Source organism: Mesitornis unicolor, unplaced genomic scaffold (genome assembly GCF_000695765.1).
Source record: "Mesitornis unicolor isolate BGI_N332 unplaced genomic scaffold, ASM69576v1 scaffold37271, whole genome shotgun sequence".
In the NCBI taxonomy this organism is placed as follows: domain Eukaryota; kingdom Metazoa; phylum Chordata; class Aves; order Mesitornithiformes; family Mesitornithidae; genus Mesitornis; species Mesitornis unicolor.
In genome coordinates, this window is record NW_010165080.1 from 6473 (window position 1) to 24546 (window position 18074).

The 18074-nt window shown below is 39.3% G+C and overlaps 1 protein-coding gene across 1 annotated transcript; it reads right to left on the bottom strand.

The window, feature by feature from the left end:
- Positions 1-320: 320 nt before the first annotated feature.
- Positions 321-16869, bottom strand: HEATR3 (HEAT repeat containing 3). Its single transcript, XM_010194523.1, has 14 exons — positions 16700-16869; positions 15819-15906; positions 14758-14870; positions 12895-13004; positions 11981-12121; positions 10946-11229; positions 10196-10286; positions 6933-7090; positions 5833-5915; positions 5433-5569; positions 2882-2970; positions 1931-2074; positions 1652-1828; positions 321-707 (listed from the first exon to the last, which is right to left on the bottom strand). The coding sequence occupies exons 1-14, from the start codon at positions 16744-16746 to the stop codon at positions 588-590; spliced, it is 1782 nt and encodes a 593-aa protein (XP_010192825.1). The 5' UTR covers positions 16747-16869; the 3' UTR covers positions 321-587.
- Positions 16870-18074: the final 1205 nt, after the last annotated feature.

Consider the following 18074-nt stretch of genomic DNA (forward strand, 5'->3'; position numbering starts at 1 on the left):
GAATTTATCATAAATGAATCTGAAACAGTTTGATAAACCTCGTGAAGTAACAGACCCAAGTGCTGACAGTAATCTGCACTCTTGTCACACACTTCTCTTGGGAAGGTTGCTGTAAGTGCCTGTGCAATTCTAGAAATAGATAAGAACAAATAGCAAATATGAACATTCTGCCACTGCTCGATTCCCTGAAAAATATCTTGAGCTTTTAATTTTTTTTTTCTTGATCTGGCACATAAATGACAATATTCTCTAAATTACTTTTTCGTGCAATTACAGTTTTCCGCCAGGATACGTGAGGATTTCTGAACAGTGACAGTGGTGCTGTGTACAGATCTCAGGACTGCAAGAGCACATCCTTATCACTGCTAACATTTAATCTCAAAGTATGTTATGGGGTTTTTTTGTATGCCAATGTGACTTTCATATTGCATCAACCCAGAAGTATAAAAATACTGAACGTCAAAAATGCTGTATTAACATGAAAGCAAAACTGCTCTGCTCAATAAATTTTAGAAGTTCAAAACAGTTATATTTTTTGAAAAACATTATTCAATAAGGGAAACCTTAGTTTAAAGTTCCTCGCTGTTTCAAGTTGGGGTTTTCCCTAGTGTCTCCTGATATGCAATGAATCTTCTCAAATTCATCTTCACATTGTCAAGAACACACAGTTGATCTGTACTATATTGTCCTTTGCCTTCTTTTCGCATCTGTAAAACCAAAAAATACATACTAGTGGAGAAGTTTCTCCTATTAGATCACCTAAAGTTTACAGTAATTGTACATACATCTTCTATTAAGGCATGTTACCCATGCCTTCTGAAAACTGCCAACACGTTCACATGTATGCATGCAGAGCCAGCAATTATTTCTGCAAGTCAGTGTAGTATAACACATCTCTGCCTAAGACTAGACTACTACTGCCATACTACTTCACTCATACATCTGAAATATACACTATTTTCTGCAGGTCTTTGTATGAAAGACCTTGCACACCTGACTAACAGAACAACTGTAGCACCGGCAGGTATGTATTTTGTGTGTATAGTGCTTAGCTTTAAGACTATGAAAGTCACTGCTCAGGCTTTATCTGACTAAGGAAACAATGCATTGGAAGTCATTCTCTACTTAAAACAAGGATCTACTTAAAATTACAGTTTAGAATTTTGTCCTTGTGATTCTTGAAAATGTAGAATACATGTTCTACTTTAATTAACCAACAACACAACAAAAAAGTCCACCTGCAGCTACAGCAAGATAGACCAAAAGATGTCAATGTAACTTCAGAAGGGACTTCTCTCCCACCAATTTAGCTGTTCTCCTTCAGAAACTTCTGCAGCGTTTCTTTTTTTTCCACAAGGGTTTCAGAACAACACAGTGATGTGGACATCAATAATGCTGATGGTGTAATACAGGTGTTGCACTGCAGATGCTGTGCTGTTACCCTGATGGTTCCGTGAACCACCAGGTAAGCGTATTTGCTTTCCTCTAAAGAGGAATATCAGGAATTCAGTTATCTGTTGTCTTCTATTTTTAGTGGTCATCTTATAAAGCCATACATTCCTGCTTAATTTTCTCATCTAGCAGTCCAAATCTCCCAGCTTTAACTCGCATCGTGAGTTGAAACCCTGAGCTGGCTGCATTTGATGCCTACCCTCATTTTGAACACTGGCTGAAATTCTTTCAGTGCTGGAAGCAACTTGATCTGTACCGCTGCCTTTTCTGCTTCTTTACCATCTGCAAAGACATCAAAAAGTGCATCCAAGGCTTCCCCAGCTACCACAAGAGAAGATTCCTTCATAGCAACCTCAAGAAGAAACTTTCCAATCATCTGAAATGAGAGAGAAAAGTTGATTTTTCCATTAATGCTTAAGAAATTTGAAAGAAGTATCGAAACTGTTTTAGGCCTGCAGTGCCAAGTTTGCTTTTTCACCTTTAGTGTTTCAGCTGTATCTTGTCCTTTTGCCAGCACACTGCCAGAAATTCCGAGGATGCTCACTACGTTCACTCTAACACTGGCATTGCTGCTGCGAATACCTGCTTCACATAAAGCCAATAGCTGCTCAGGAGTCATGCACTGTTCAGTAAGTAGGAAAAAAAAAGTACAGACATTTTTACATTTTCATGGAAATATCCAAATATGACATTTAGATAATTTGCTTTTATGGAACACAGGCGAATTTGTAACAGAGAAACAGAGTCTTGCATTATGAAAACTACATGAATTCTGAAAATGTAATCAGCAAGAAAACAAACTCTCCCTTTCAGCTTCTTAAGATGTTTCTTCCAGAACATAACCAAGGCTGTCATGAAGCCAAAGGAAAAAGTTCTGAGCCCAAAGGGATTTTCACAAATTTACCTAGCTCAATAGCTGTTTCCAAGTCATTACTACTTATAGGATAGAAGCTCATTTTTCAGTTTTAAAGCCAGAAAGGACCAGCAGACCATCTAGTATTACACCTTGCATAACAAACGAATGCTTCATTCCTGTAGTTAGCTTGCTAATTCATGTCCAACCAAGATACCAGGACAACTAGCTTCAACCAGATGACAGTAGGAAATAAAGAATCCACATGTCTAGATGCCAATTTAGTAAATGCTTGTCATTATATGCATCTCCTGGAGACACTACCTGTGGCTTACTGCGGTTTTGGTGATGAAAAACTTGTAATCTGTTTACACGTTAAAGAGGAGATATATAAAAAAAGTATTCCTGTAAAGTCCATGAAAAATATTACGAGTGAAATCTATTAAGTCTGTTCTTTCAGTGTACACAGTTGCTGAAATTCACAACTTCATTTAAACAGTTTTGTTTCCAAAACTTTCCAGCACAATCTCACGTGAATTTGAACTCAGCAGAGCATTTGAGTTTGAAAGCTTCTACCTGGGAGATGTTCTTTGATGCCATGGTTTGCAGGAGAGCCCTCAAAGCGCTGGTTATGGCTTCCAGGAATTCTGTGTCTGTAGGGAGTTCTGTCAAAGAATTGAACCCAGAGTCAAAAGTTAAATGGGAAGATGAAGGATATGAGAAGCAAAGAAAAACAAATTCCATAATCCGTAATTGTTCCTCCAGGTACTACCCCAAACAGAAAGAGCTACATTTTCAGACTGGTCTTTGTAGGTTGTAACCATAGTGATTCGTTTGAATTCAGTATTAATTGCATCTGTAGGTTAGACCACAGTTGGTCCTCGTTTACAGGCACATCCCTGGTTAAGACATTTGTGAGACCTAACACGTGGTACAAACCCCTGCCGTCAGAACAGGAGCCTGAAAACTGCCATCACATTGAGGCTGCAATACATGAACTGAGAGAGCTACAAAAGCTCTCTGTGTACTTTAACTTCTTTCTTCTGTCATAAGACACAGGCTTTTTAGTCACCAAGAACACTGGACTCTTTCCAATCCATAAAAACCATGTTTTCTGGTGGTTTAATAACCTTTCAGAAATGGACAATTCACTGCATTATTCTTGTTTAACTACAAATTCATCAATGCCAGCCACCATCTTCAATACATGTTAGGCATTTCTTGAAGCTTTTTATTTTCCTTTAATGTGTTCTTATTTCCTGGTCTACTCCAGAGGCAGAAACTCTCGGTCATTTCATGCACATCTCCTCCTTTCCCAAGTAAGCAACGAGATCTTTGTGCCTCGATTTCACCCTGCAAACCACAGAATTCCTTCTAACCACAGGCTGGTATGTTATCAACTCTATCTGGCAGTCTCCATTACGTAGCATTTAATTATTAAAAAAACAGTACGTTAACAAAAATGGATGTGGGCCATTAAACTAATTTATTAGCACCCTCTATCTTCAGCCACCCGCTTCTCCAGTTTCATCTAAGAACTTTCTGACTATTGCAAAGCATACCGTGTAGACTGAAATCTTGCGAGCCTTGCTCTTCAAGCATGAGACAAATATTTTTTATTTCATTTCCTGCACTTTAGTTTTTTGAGCCCTACACTCTCAGTAATATGTTCCCATAGGCTGATCCCATGCTTTTAATGCCATTGAGAAAAAAAGTGTTTTGCAGGCAGATGCGTTTTCAAGCTTTAATGCAGTGTCATATTATGCACTACAGCAAATAAGAACGACATACACTGCATTTGTGGCTACAAATGAAAACGCTTGAAGGAAGGAAAGAAAACTGAGCTTCTCAAGCTAAGAGACAAGAAATGACAAAGCCATGCATATGCTAGACTTCAACAGATCTCTCTCAGGAAAAATGTTTTCTGACAATTTGAGAATTGGCAGGCTTCTCCAGCCTCTAAGAATCTCTCTTATGTTTTGAAAAGTCATCATCACTGACCTTAAAACAAAAACAGATTATCAGAAGAGTCCGACTGACGCAGCCTGTCAGGGAACCACATCATCAGCTTGGAACTTTTTTTCCTAATTAAATCTCAGTTCAGCTTCTCCAGTGTTAGTAACAGAGAGATCACAGCGCAAATGGTCCAACTGCATTACTGGAATGCTGCTGATCTGATGCATAAGATTACACGAGGTAGCTGGAAACACTAACTGCTGCGTATCTACACCAGAGTACCCCATGGTACACACACCACATCTATGGGGAAACCATTGCAGTATCTCAATGAAATAATGTGCCTTGGAGGAACCACGGTGGATACATTATAGTGTTTACCAGGATATATCTGATATTCTAAAATAGTTATTTTTAGAAAAATGAAAATTATCACCCTCTCCATTGAGATCGAAACGCCACTGTACCAGGAATTTAAGTAGCTGTATATATGTAGTCATAAAAACTTTGCACATTTTATTACAAATACATTTTCAATAAAGCTATGCAACTATAGGCATAAAGCATGTCTTGGAGTCAAGGTGGCTGCTATCTTTCCTACTGTAATAAATATGTCTATTCTGGAGATTTTTGCAACAACCACCTTTGCCATAGTTTTGTAAGATTCCTAGAAAAAATAATGTGAAAGACTGGGCTAGATTCCCTTTTCCCACATGTCTATTTAGCCTACGTTTGCATGCTTAAAATGGAAATGTCCCATCTTCTTCATGGCTTGTCTGATTGATGAAAAAAATGCTATTATCACAAATATGATCAAGGAAAGACCTCTGGTCTCACAGCTGGGCAGGACTCATCCACGAACGTAGTGACTTTCTGTGCACATCTGCACACATGCAGACGTAAAGCGTGTTTTTGCAGTAGCAGTATACGTGCTCAAAAGGTAATTTGGATAAACACATCTTATCAGGATACACCATTCTGGCAGCACATTTCCAATATTCAGTATTCTTATTTTGAAAGGCCAAAGGGATAAAAGTGTAAGTAAACAAAAGTAAATACGTAACCTAGTAATTGTAAGTAAATAAAAGTAGTAAAGTGGCATTAAAACTTAACATATATAGCTACCTTACATCTGTATGAAATAGGTCAGCACGTCTCCTTTGCACCTTACCCGTTTTAGAAAAGATGAGCTGCGAGAGGTGCTGTGCGAGGGACTGAAGTGCTGAGGCTCCTCCAAGACAATCCACATCTGACACCAACAAGATGCTATGAAGACACGTCAGAGCTCTACACTGCACCGCATTCAGTCTGAAACAAAGAAACGAAACGTGCACTCAGCAGAGATCACTTTGAAAAGAGATGTCAAAATACAAAGAAGGATCTTGACTTAAATAAGGCCGTGATCCGGTATGCAGTTTACACAAACATTTGTATTTCTCTATTCAAAAGCATGTATCAGATCTGCCATCGGTCAGATCTTAAAAGCAACTCAAAGCTGGACAATCCTTCTAAGAGTTCTAAAACAAATGAATACACATAAAAATAGTAAGGAGAGACAATGAAATTCCTACTTTTTAATTAAAGGTTTCCAAGACGGATTGCGCATACAGATGTCTAGAGCAACACTGTTCGGAAAAGCAGTTTTTTCAAGAATCTGGGGAGGGGAAAAAGAAAGACTTAGCGATAAAGCTTTTTTTTTTCTTTTCTTCCCTGTGTGCATTCGGGGGAAAGACTGAAATTTTAGCCTAATGCCAAACAGATATGTAAAACTACATAATTCAAAGCTTTCCAAGAGCAATTGTCTCGCCCACTAAAAATGCCAGAATCTTCCTCAATCACTCAAATGGTGCAATAATACACTGGGTTTAGCGTAGCAATTTTTAAGTATCCAACTGTACTGAAAAAAGGTGATTTTCTAGGTCTCTGCTATTCTTTTTTATTTAAATGTTTCTTCTGACAGATTCAGCTACAGAATTTTCAGATAGCTCCAAGTCTAAAAGCCCTTGCCATTAAATTTAGACTGTTTGCTATTAAGTACAAAAAGCCTTCAATGTTTTCATTTGCACCTTGATGTCTTGGGTCAGAACTCTACCTCGCAACTGAACTAGTATCATAACTGCTTCAAATGGTGAACTTCACCTTCACAACTCCAAATAAGGATGAGCAAAACAACTCTGAAACAAGAACATCTCAATTCTTGTCTGTGTCAAATGTTGTACTCCAGACACTATGGATAATACAGGGGGAAAGAGGAACTTGCGCTACTTTTGTGCTGACTGTTGCCATTCACATAGGTTACTTTCACCTCACTTAGCTAACATGGAAATGTGGCACTCACGCTTCTACTCATGTTTCCTTTCTTTTTCGCAGGCCATGTTTTTCATGTCCAAATCAAGGAATAATACCCTTTGTATTTTGGAAAAGCAAAATTAAAAAAAACCCACTGGATTTCTGAAACATGTGAACCTGCTATTCTCCCTTAGACAAAGAAATCCTTTAGCTCATGTGATGATGCTCCACCTCTAAGCCAAAAAAACGTGAAGCTAAAGCAATTTTTAAAATGTTCCTTTTCTCCAGATTTATTGGGATAATTGCCTGCCTAACCTTGGATACAAATCAGGCGCGAGGGAAAGACTGTACCATGTGTTGGAAATAAAATAAAAGACAATACCTTCTTTGGAATGAGGTTGTTCAGAAACGCTGAGTTAACCTCATCAGAGAGGCACAGAGGTGACAAGAGCAGCCCACGCCCCTCGTTGTACGAGTTCTCCATAAACAAATCACTCTCATCACTGCTGGAGAGCTCCTCCCATTCATCATCAGAGGAGTCTGAGAACAGAAGACAGACCAGACCTGCGAATGTGACAGCACTCACGCAGTAGGTATCCTGCTACTCAACTACACTTGGCTCCAGCTCTTGGTTTAGGAGTCTTTAAGCTCTTGGGCCCTAATGAAGCCCAAAAAAACCAAGTACCATTAAGCCACAGTTCTAAATATTGTACTACTGTTGTTTAAATTGCTTTATTTAAAAAAATTATTTCACATTCACTCAGGCACCAAGTATTCTTATGAGAGAGGGCCTTCATACACAGGTACTTCATTCTCTGATAATAACGATGCTTCACTTAAAGATATCAAAAAAAGGTAAAGAAAAAACATTTCTTAAAGCATGTATTAAGATTCTAGCTTGGACTGTACGATTTTATTCCTCGAGGTAGATTCAAGCATGCAAATACACCAGTTTAACTTAACTGCAATCAGTTTGAGGCAACTGCTCTCTGGCAATACTGAAGACAGCTGTTCTCTGACTGGGCAGTGACAGAGCTGGATGAAGATGTTCCTGTCTCTACAGCAAGGCCAGTTCCAAGGAAATTACAACAGCAAAACAAGCCAAAGCAAGCCAGATCCTCTCTCTTAGCCATTTCAGACAACGTATTTTAAGTAAATTAAATATAAATTTAAAAATGAATATAATAATAAAAATAAATCTAATAATAGGCTCTTGAATACAATAATAAACCTGAACTAGGTTTATATTTACATGATTTACTCTACTAGCAGATCTGTAAGGGCAGGCATGGCAAGCAGGGTTGAGGTAGTATTACCAATGGGCACAGCTACTGGAAAGTGAATAATCTGTCCATGGCTAGAGGTATACTTGGCCTGACAAGCACAAGCTAAGTCCACCATTTATATTTAAACTGATATACCTACATCCACAGGGTTTACACTGATTTATCTGAAGTTGTTTTAAAGCTGGTTATATTTTAACTCGTGTGACACTGGTGTTTACGCAAGTCTCAAGTCTACAGGTTGGACTGATCCTTCTCACTGACAGATGAAAGCTCTGCCTGCATACATAGGTCGGGAAATTTAACTACTGGAAAGAAAAATTATCTTCATATCCAAATAATTTTGTCTGACAACAGATTCATGTGAGATCCAGGTACTGCAGTAACTACAGTAACAGCCATGTACTTTTCCTGTGGCAAATCGTAAACTAATTTGCTTAAAATACAGCAAAAAAGGTCTAAATGAACGTATTCCACTTGCACCGAGCAGAAGCAGTTTAAGAATTGATTGGAAGGTGATGACTACTGTTTATCCGATGCAAAGTAACTCATCAGGCTGTGGCAACTTGATGACATGGGCATCTTCTTTTGCATATGGTAATATCCAATTAATTCTACAGCCATAATATGCTGGCATTAATAGCCTTTGCATAAGAAAACAGTTGTCTTTTATGCTTTACCAGCCCACAGTAGCAACAAGCATGAAAACAAAGCAGACATCCCCCTTTCCTCAGTCTCTTCCCTCTTCTAAAAAAAACAAACAAAAAAAAACAACAACAAAAAAATCCACCTGCATCTTTACAAAGCAAAGAAAAGAAAACTCTCCTTTCAAAAATAAACGATAACTATATAAGCTGACCATGCAATTCAGCAACAACAGAGACAGCAGTTGTATGTTCACAGCAAGCGACAGGGCAGAGCAGGAGCCAGGCTCTACAGCATTAGCCCGTAACTGAGATCAGGTTTCTTGTAACGTTCTTGGAAACCCAGAGGCAATTCCAAAGGCAATCCCATCTTCACCAGTGCTGGTAACCCACAAGCTATGGACTGGCAACAACACTGGAGCCTCCTGGATTCCTTCCCACATCCCCGTCAAGGGGAGAGCGCTCTGCTGCTTCCAAACACTGGCCAGCGTGCAGTGAAACGCGTCCCTTGCCAGCTTGGTTATTTCCCTCGTTCTGTGGTAAGCTGAGTGATTCCATGAACTCAGGATAATGACTAAAGCTATTTTAGTCCTCAAATAACTTGAAAATTAAATGAACAGCTGCCTCTGGATTCCTCTTAATTTCTACAGACTCTGTTTCTGTCTGCACATGAACAGGTAAAGTACTGTAGCGAAATACAACATATTCAACCTTACATTACACTGAGTGAACGGCAGAACATGCAGCTTATCCACAAGAGATTTTTCAATTAAAGGAGAGAGCTTATGAATTACAGCTCATTAGATGAGAAATGCAGTTATGAAAGGAGCTTCATATACTAGGTGCAGAATCTCCTTGCGCTGCAAGAGAAAAAAAATCACCATTGGGAATATCTGAGTATTACTGTGAATTTTATTAAAACCTGAAAGATTTACTCAGAAACTTCTCTCGTACACGATCACTTTTGCATCAGGCTCACAAACTGAAGTAGCAGTTTTTGGGTTTTGGGGTGGGGGTGTTTGTTTTGTTTGGTCATTCCGGTTTTTTTTAAACTAATTTCAGAATCGCTTGTTTTCCAGAAGATTAGGAGAAAAGCTATCAAAACTGAGTATCAGAGGTCACAGAAGATGAAGACCATCTATTTCCTACTCCCCACCAACAGCAGCCTTTCTTTCTCCTCTAAAAGAACAGAAAAGGCTGAGCTCTGAACAGCCTAAATCTGCATTGTTGCCAGAGTTGCATGCAAAAGCTGTCTCTCCTCCTCCTTTTGCAACACCTGTGGTATCAAAGTAAATCAAAAACTACAAGATTTATCTGCTTAAAAAAACCTGATGCCCAGGTGCTGCAAGAAGATTCACACCCTTATTGTATCAGATGAACATTCAGACTCTGCTCTAACTGAGCAAATAATTCACTGTAACACTTCTTAGGAAATACATCTTTTGCACATTTGGGGTTTTTTTGTTGTTAAATGTTGGCATATGTAGAACCAGGCAAAAAAGTACATAAGCAATAGAAATTACTTAAATGAGAAAAAAACTCACTTGAATTAGTAACAGAACTTACAATCAATCCCATCTGTCCTCTAAATGAGGGTACCAGGGACAGTAAGTCTATATGCATTCACTCTTAAAAGCTAAGATCACCAAACAGCAAACTAAACACGCCTCATTCCAAAAGGCAACACAACACTTGCAATGAAAGAGATTCCTACGAACCTTCACTGCAGCACATATTAACAATGATTTCCAGGGCAGTCTGCTGAGCCATCAGTAGAGCTGTCACTTCTTTCAGTTCCCATTTATCAGACTGAAAAATAAAAACATGAATCAAATTTAATTTTGTAAAATATTTCAGTGCAATTTAAAGACCTAAGCTGACAGTTAAAAATACAATCCAGCCACTTCCTCTTCTCATCCTACACCAAAACTCAAAAAAGAAGCTCACAAAAGCAAGAGGCATTTTCTATGATCTTCCTGTTGAGTGTTTAAGAACAAGTTTTACCTTTAAGTTGTAACAGAAAAGATTACCTAATGGTAGCTAAAGCCCAAACAGAAACATCTATTTCTGTTATTCTTTTCATCGATGCACTAGTGAACGCATTTGTTAATGTCTGAGCCATCTCTGCTTATGACTGAGTGGTTACAACCATAAAGATCTCACTCGCCTTACGCAGAAATCAGAACTTCCTGCAGTGGTCACAGGGAGAAGTGTCAGATCAGCCTGTGCCTTCCGCCAGGGGAAAGAAAATGGAAATGGGCTTTCTAATGTGCTGTGCCACTTGACTACACAGGAATGAGTTGTGCCGAAATTCTCCATGCTCATCTGTGAAGATTTTAGCTAAAACAGTCACACTATTTGGATCAGTAACACTTGTAGGTAGTTTACTCGGGCTCATTCTGAGTCAAGACACATCAGCTGCCCAGCCAAATGCGCTAGGCTGTCCAAGAACCAGGAACCATACTTACTGGAAGTAGATCTGAAATGTCATTTTCTCTTCTGAGTTTTCCTTTTGGTATTTCTTCCATGTCATCATCTTCACCCAAAACACAGTTGTTTATAGTATCACTCATGTTTTCCTCCGTTTCTCCCTCCACAGCAAGTTTTAACCTGTTTTTTTCAGCTTCATTCATACGAATAATTGTTTCACCAGCATCTATTGCTAATGATTCTGAAAAAATCTTCAGGATTGCATTAACCGTGCTTCCCAGGCTGCCTGGCGGAATGGTATCCTTGATATTCCAGACAGTGCCTAAATAGAAGGTATTTTAAATATAAAATTATTACAATACTCAATTCCCAGCTCTGTACTAGTCATGTATTTTCTAAGGTCACAGCCTTCACTAGAAATACTCATTGCTTATATTTCAGTATGAATATTCAAGTCTTTTCTCCACAAAGTTGTATTTTTTTCTCTTTAGCATTTCATATATTCATCTAGTAACTATGTTATACCCACATCTAAAGCTCAAGTAAACTTCAGCATGTAATATTTATGTGGAGCAACCTGGGTGACACTTTTTACCTCCGATCACAAATCCACATGAGCTAACCATTTTCTAAGCATTCTCAAAATGAATTTATTACACTCCAGTATCAAAAATCATCACCATGAATGAGCATTTGAGGTAGGAAGAAGACTGCTAGGTAGAGGACCCAAGATAAAAATCTACACCTATTAAGATGAAAATGATCCCTGTACTGCTTATTATTGGCTCATTTCACTGTTGAAAACCAAACGAAGAGTTAAAATGGATTACCACACTGAGCAAGTACTGAATTCAGAACCAAGCACTTAAGACAGTTTTAAAACTAGTTAAAAATACCTGGTCACTCCAAAAAACAACCCCAAAAGGCAGAAATAACCTTCTGAACCATCTATGCAGGCTTTGATGCTCAGATGTCCAGACCATAGCAGAGAAGACAAAGCCTTCTTTTCTTCCCACCCTCCTTTACCTGCCAGACTCCCGGTCACAAAGCACTGAAGCCCTTGAGCACCCTACCTGCTATCAGTGTTCTCAGCAAGACGTGCTTCATCGTGCTCTCCGGACACAACATCACCGTTTCCAATACTTGTTGTGCAGAAGCATTAAATGAAGAAAGGAGATCTGGATTATCTTCTGTCACTGCCTGCAAGCAGTTTGCTGCAGCAAACGACAACAGCAAAGATAGTTAACAAACTCAAGAGTAGCTTTCCTTCGCTTAATGAGAAAGCATTATCTTCCTGAAAGCTGGAGGAATGAAACAGACACAGGAAAAAACCTTTCCTGCAGCATCATGTTGCAATGGAGTGACACTGTTCTTCACAAGCTGTGTTTTACATTAAAAGACATTCCATGGCAAACCTGTCCATAGAGCAGGTGAGGACAGTACCACATCAGGCACGGCATGAGCTGTATTCATTTCAGCTACTCGGAATTCAATTTCTCTATCGTATACTGCCTAGGGACAATACCAAGGAATGTGGCCAGCGCATACACCTCTAAGACCATTACAAGACTAGAATAACAATACTACTAACAAAACCATGTCAAAAGTGATAGGAATTGTTTGGGGTTGGTTTTTATTGTCAATGGGCTATGTCCTTTGCTCTACAAATTAAACCCTTCATTACCAAAATCAGAAAACAAAACGAAAACCAGCCTCTGTCTACAGTTTCCTTTCCCCAAAATTTTTCATCCCATGTAACCACAAATAAGGCATTCTTCTTTGGACTGAAAACAAGCACAACAGATGTCAACTTCTGAATGATGTGCTGTTCAGAAAGGAATTAAAAGTCTTCTATTAAAGGTAAAGTTTAAGTAATGCTAAGGCAGGTGTGTTATTCAATATATGTGACATCAGTGTTACATTCCTATAGTAAAGGGAAAGAAAAAAAAGCATCTGTAAATCCTTATCTTCTCTTTTTACTACTTACCTACTGAAATCGCCAGATCCACATTCGTGGAAAATTTCTTCACGTAATGTAACACAGCCTCCAGACATCCTTCTTTATTGAATATATGTACTGCAGTATTGTTGCATTCACTAATGCACAAAAACAATTAATAAAACTTTTCCCAGAAAAAGATTACTGTAACAACACTTTAAGTAACATGCACTTACTACTACGCACGTTTTTAAAACCTACCTAAGAATCACGCGTTAGTCAAAGCGCTATCCTTTGTTGTCAAGGTTATGATCAACTCTATCTAAAATGGAGAAAGAGACGCTGCACTGCCCTGGCTTCTGCAGCTGCTTCCTCACATGCAGCGTTTGGGAGTTTACGTGGGAGCCCAAGTACAGCCTCATGCGGACAGAGCCAGCCAGAGCGAGAAAGGCAGCTCATGGCCACGGGCTACAAGCCAGCGCAGGGCTTTCTGCAGCCATGGTAGTCTTCATCGCAAACGCAGTAACAGCAGAGCGAGCTGGTGTCATCAATACTGACTTACTCCGGAAAATTACTGCTCTTAACATCCAGAAATGCGTGCTAAATCAACGCTAAACGTGACATTAATTTTTTAACAGTGGGATTTGTGTTTCTTCAAGTTTTCACAGCTGCTCCCTTTCTAATACTAATATATTGGTACAAGACAAATTCAAACTGAAAGAAGCATGAGACCTAACTAGCTACAAGGGTCTTCAAAAATTTACTTTTGAAAATACTATGTCTCAACACAAATGCCAGCCCCAAATTTATCAGCACCAAACTTATCAATGAAGTCAGCAATTCACAGTCACTGCCACAAAGTTCAAAACACAGAAGTGACCCATAGAACACTCTATCATCATTGTTCCTGTTGCAAAGACTTATGTCTACATAAACAGGGGAAAAAATGAACACAAAACGTTGTTGAGTCAGAGTTACAAAGGGTCATGTATTCTGTGTAAGGTGCTGAGGAAGCAGTTTCTGTACTGCTCTAAATCCCAATCCCTATAAAAAACCAAAACAATTTACAAATACAGCCTTAAGCCAGCAGCCACACCACACACATAGACACAGAGGCAGCTCCACAGGAATACTGTACAGTACAACGCAAAACTCTGCATGGACCAAAGCAGTACAATGACATGAGGCTGTTACAAAATGAAAATAAACACAAAATTCAAGGAGAGCTTTCAGAACAGGCTTGTATCACTTCAATGTGTATAGCCATTTCTGCATTTGTAGTGTTGCCATTTCTCTTCCTTCACCTGGTGCTCTCAATACAAACTACTAATTGAACAACTTACATTCTTTCTCACATAATTAAGTAGATTTGTATCACTGCTTCAGTCACTAACACATAGTTTGTACATTTAATATTAACTTTTGGGATGACCTACAGAGGAAGTAGTACAAAAACTCCTCATGTTCCCAGAGCACTGAGTCCACTGAGCAGAATTTAATTTTCACAATAAGGATCTACAGGAACTGTACGCAACACCCCACAACCCAAACTGTACAGGAGACTATGACAGGTCACATTCAGAAAACTACTGGAAATTAGAATAAAACAACCAGTAGGAAAAAAAATTATGTCACTCTCCTAAAACTCATGACTAACTTGGTGCACTTTTAGAATCCATCACTTCCCAAAGTAATTTATGGTAGAAGACAAACTTGTATTTCAGATCAGAGAATGGCTTGCCATTTATTAAGCAAAGCAGACATAGCGGCCACACAATCAGAAGTCAGAATCAGCAACTGAATACGTTTTCCCACGCAAAGACAGTAATTTCTTTTCTGCCTCAGTTGCCATGCTCTTTTTCAGGAATAATTTAACCTCTTGTAAAAGGCCAGTGTTTACACAGCACTCACCATACATTCCACAGCAAATTAATAGCCTCATTGGCTATGTCTTCAATGTAATTTTTGTTCATCTCTCTGCATTTCTTTGGGGAGAGCTGGTCAGCATCGAGTCCAGTGCTACACTAGAACCAAACAAGAGAACCGCAGTTGGGAAACAGACAAGCAAAGAGAAAAGCAGAAACTTAAAACATTAGCAGCAGAATGAATGGAGAGATCTCTCATGAAGTGTTTATTACCAAAAAACCTGACTACTTTCCTATTCTATGTGAACACTGGGCCACAATGGAATTAAATCACTGATAATCTTTCTCTCTTGGAGAAGACTCCTGCACTACTTGTTTTGCGTTCAATAGTCTTCAGAAGCATTTCTTTAAATAAAGAAATACTTAGCAGTTTTAGAACCTGAAGTGCTGCTTCTTGCTAATACAGTCTGTATACAATTTTCAACAGTTCTTTCTAATCACAAAGATTAATTCAGCTAATATTTTGCTGTGCTTTACAATAATGCTATTACCTATATTTTAAAATGGGAAAGAAACATACAGAAAATGATGGTATTGCTCAAGGCTGCTCATACAAAGACAGCAGGTGACAGAATTCAATGCAATTTCCAAACTGCACTGCAACACCTGGACCAAACGAAGAACAGGTATTCAGTACGGATTATTCTACAATAGCAGCAACTACCCATCTGTAAATCCAAGCTTCCATTCAGACGAAATTGTTTACCAAAACAACCTCACTAGAATAATGTGGCAACATAAATGTAGGAGGTGGATCGTGACTGACAGAACAGACGTGTCTTGACCAATGTTCCAGACCCGAAATCTCCAGACCATTTATGCAAAGATGATCTTAGGCAGCAAATCTCACCATGGACCTATGTTAGGAGGCCATGCGGCAGAGATCAAGTGGAATAATTTTTGTACTATTAAACCTACTGAAACATTCTTTTAAAAGATCTTTCAAATATCTTATCTTGATAATAGCTACAAAAATTGAACTATTTTTGAAAATGGGATAATTCAATGGCTAGATCAGTTTTTAAACCAGAATAAAAGGAAACACACCTCTTTCAGCAGTGCAACAAGGGGTGTCATGATGTCTTTTGTCACCATGTCATCACAGACGTCAAATCCTCCACAAGCGCTCAGATTTCTGGGGAGAAAAAAAAGTAAATGCTTTAGGTCAGATACAGTACTTTCCAGGAATACTTCAAAAAAACAATGTATTTGGTATTCTTCTCTAAAGGTTACGGTACTCACTGCTGTAAAATCAATCTGCTTAATCAGGAACTCTTGTCTTCCACCTTCCTAACATAAAACAACAACTTTGGTGTTAGGAAAAAGAATATTTTCACTTACCTGTCTGGAATAACTAGAAAGATTATCTGTACTAAAACATTACTTCTGTCAGATAACACTCAGTGTAAGATACAACATAAATGTTATCAAGTATTAGCATTACATTTTTGTACAAATAAAGCAAGCTATAGGTTTGACCACTGAACACCAAGACAAAATGATGCTGTTCAAAATTTACAAGTTTCTCCAAAAGCCAGCTATGTGCATTCTCTAACAAACCCACTGCTCCAACCGTGTTATCAAGACACAAAATGCCATACTTAAATTCTCTGTATTTCTTCACATGACTGGGGCTCTTTTTTTTCCCTGCTTAAGGACAGAAAGCAGCGCATTCCACTGGAACTAGACAAAATGCTAGTAACTAACTTAAACCCTGGTCCTGACATTAAAGCCTCATGGCAGCCTACTGCAGCCAGAAGAGCCCCTTTCTCAGAGAGTTCAACTGATGTAGGCATACTTACGCAAAATGCAGCTGAAGCAAGAGAGGCTGGCACTTAAGTTCATGACTTTTAGAAACAAAACCCCACTCTTTTCTTTACCGTGCCAAGAGCACCTCATTCAGACTCTGAGCATTAACAATTGCTTACCGGAGAGCACCCGCGGCTGTCTCTCGAACAGCTAAACTGTGATCCATCAACAGTGGTCCCAAACACCGGACCACATCTCTCTGCAGAAAGGCTGGGATGACGTGCTGCTGCTGCAACAGCCTGGAAATGCTGGCACAGGCGAACTCCCTCACCTCCGCGCTCGGGTGCTGCAGCTGGGGAGACACAAACAGGGCAGGTTAGGCCAGGGGGGGAAGGTAGCTGGAAGTATTCATTGAGCAAAAAGGCACTGTAGCTCCTGTTTTAGTGCTCCTGAATGGAATCAACAGTTTTTAACTTTCATGGAAGTTTATAAATCTTTGCCTAAGTTACGTGTGTTAACAAAATGACTAGATAAATATCATTCTGGGTGTTTAACAGGAGAGCCATAGTTCAGACACAGATTTCACACTATCTGGCACTGGTGAAACCTTGAACCTACTTTTGATTACCATGTTTAAAAAACTAAAATGGACATAAGTAGGGGAAAAAAGCCATCAAAGAAGTACAGCAGACATAGCATTTGCCATCAGAAAGAAAAACTGGAGAACCAAAAAATATGAGAAAACACGATAGCCTTTAGGCTAAAAACATCTGCTTAAAGACAAGGAGCAAGCATTCTCTACATCCACAGGACGATGCTGCCCTGTGCTGTAATGGTGGTTTAGGCGAGATGTAAGAACTGCAAACCATAAAAATAATAAACCAGCAAAAGTGCCTATCCCAGAAGGTCATGGAGTTTGTTGAAAACCTAAAAAAAAAGATAAATATCTGCTGAAGAGTAGAGTGGAAAAGTGTGGTACATCAGATCCTGCCTCATCGAAACTGAGATGTGTCTCTCTCAGTATGTCCTCATCTGTGCATTATTTTTTAAACTCTTTTGGTTTTGTTTTATTTTAAGACTAAATAGATTAGTCCAGAAGAACAATCAAGCAGTGATCTGTTCAATGAGTTCAGTTAGGCAAAGTGAACAAAGACCATTTATTTACTTAAAAGAAAACAAATTTTTACTTCCGATTTTAAAGTCACATGCGCAGGAAACAGTTTAAAGTATTTTCATCTGTAATACTTAGACCACACCTCAGAATGCAGCCAACAAGTGGCCAAACCCCAGCCTTTTTTCAGCATTTTCTACCAGTTATTTTTTACGTGCGGATCTTGGACTCATCACTCCGGCTACCTGCGAAAAACTCTCCGGCTGGGCAGGCTCCTTCGAAGCCTCTCCTGGGACGAGGGACACTCAGCAGCTCCCCGCCCCTCTGTGCTGCTCGGGAAGGCGAGAACCAGAGGCCGGTGGCGGAGCCGGGCCCAGGCCTGGCCGCCCGCGGGCGCAGCCGTGACGCCGGAGAAGCGACGCGGCGGCAGGGGACGCCCCGCA

Coding starts and splice junctions, on each gene's coding strand:
- HEATR3 (XM_010194523.1), bottom strand. CDS start 16,746: ATGGATCACAGTTTAGCTGTTCGAGAGACAGCCGCGGGTGCTCTCCG. Junction 5,916..6,932: donor ACAACCTCATTCCAAAGAAG/GTATTGTCTTTT, acceptor TCCCCTCCCCAG/ATTCTTGAAAAAACTGCTTT. Junction 2,971..5,432: donor GCTCATCTTTTCTAAAACGG/GTAAGGTGCAAA, acceptor ATTCTTTGACAG/AACTCCCTACAGACACAGAA.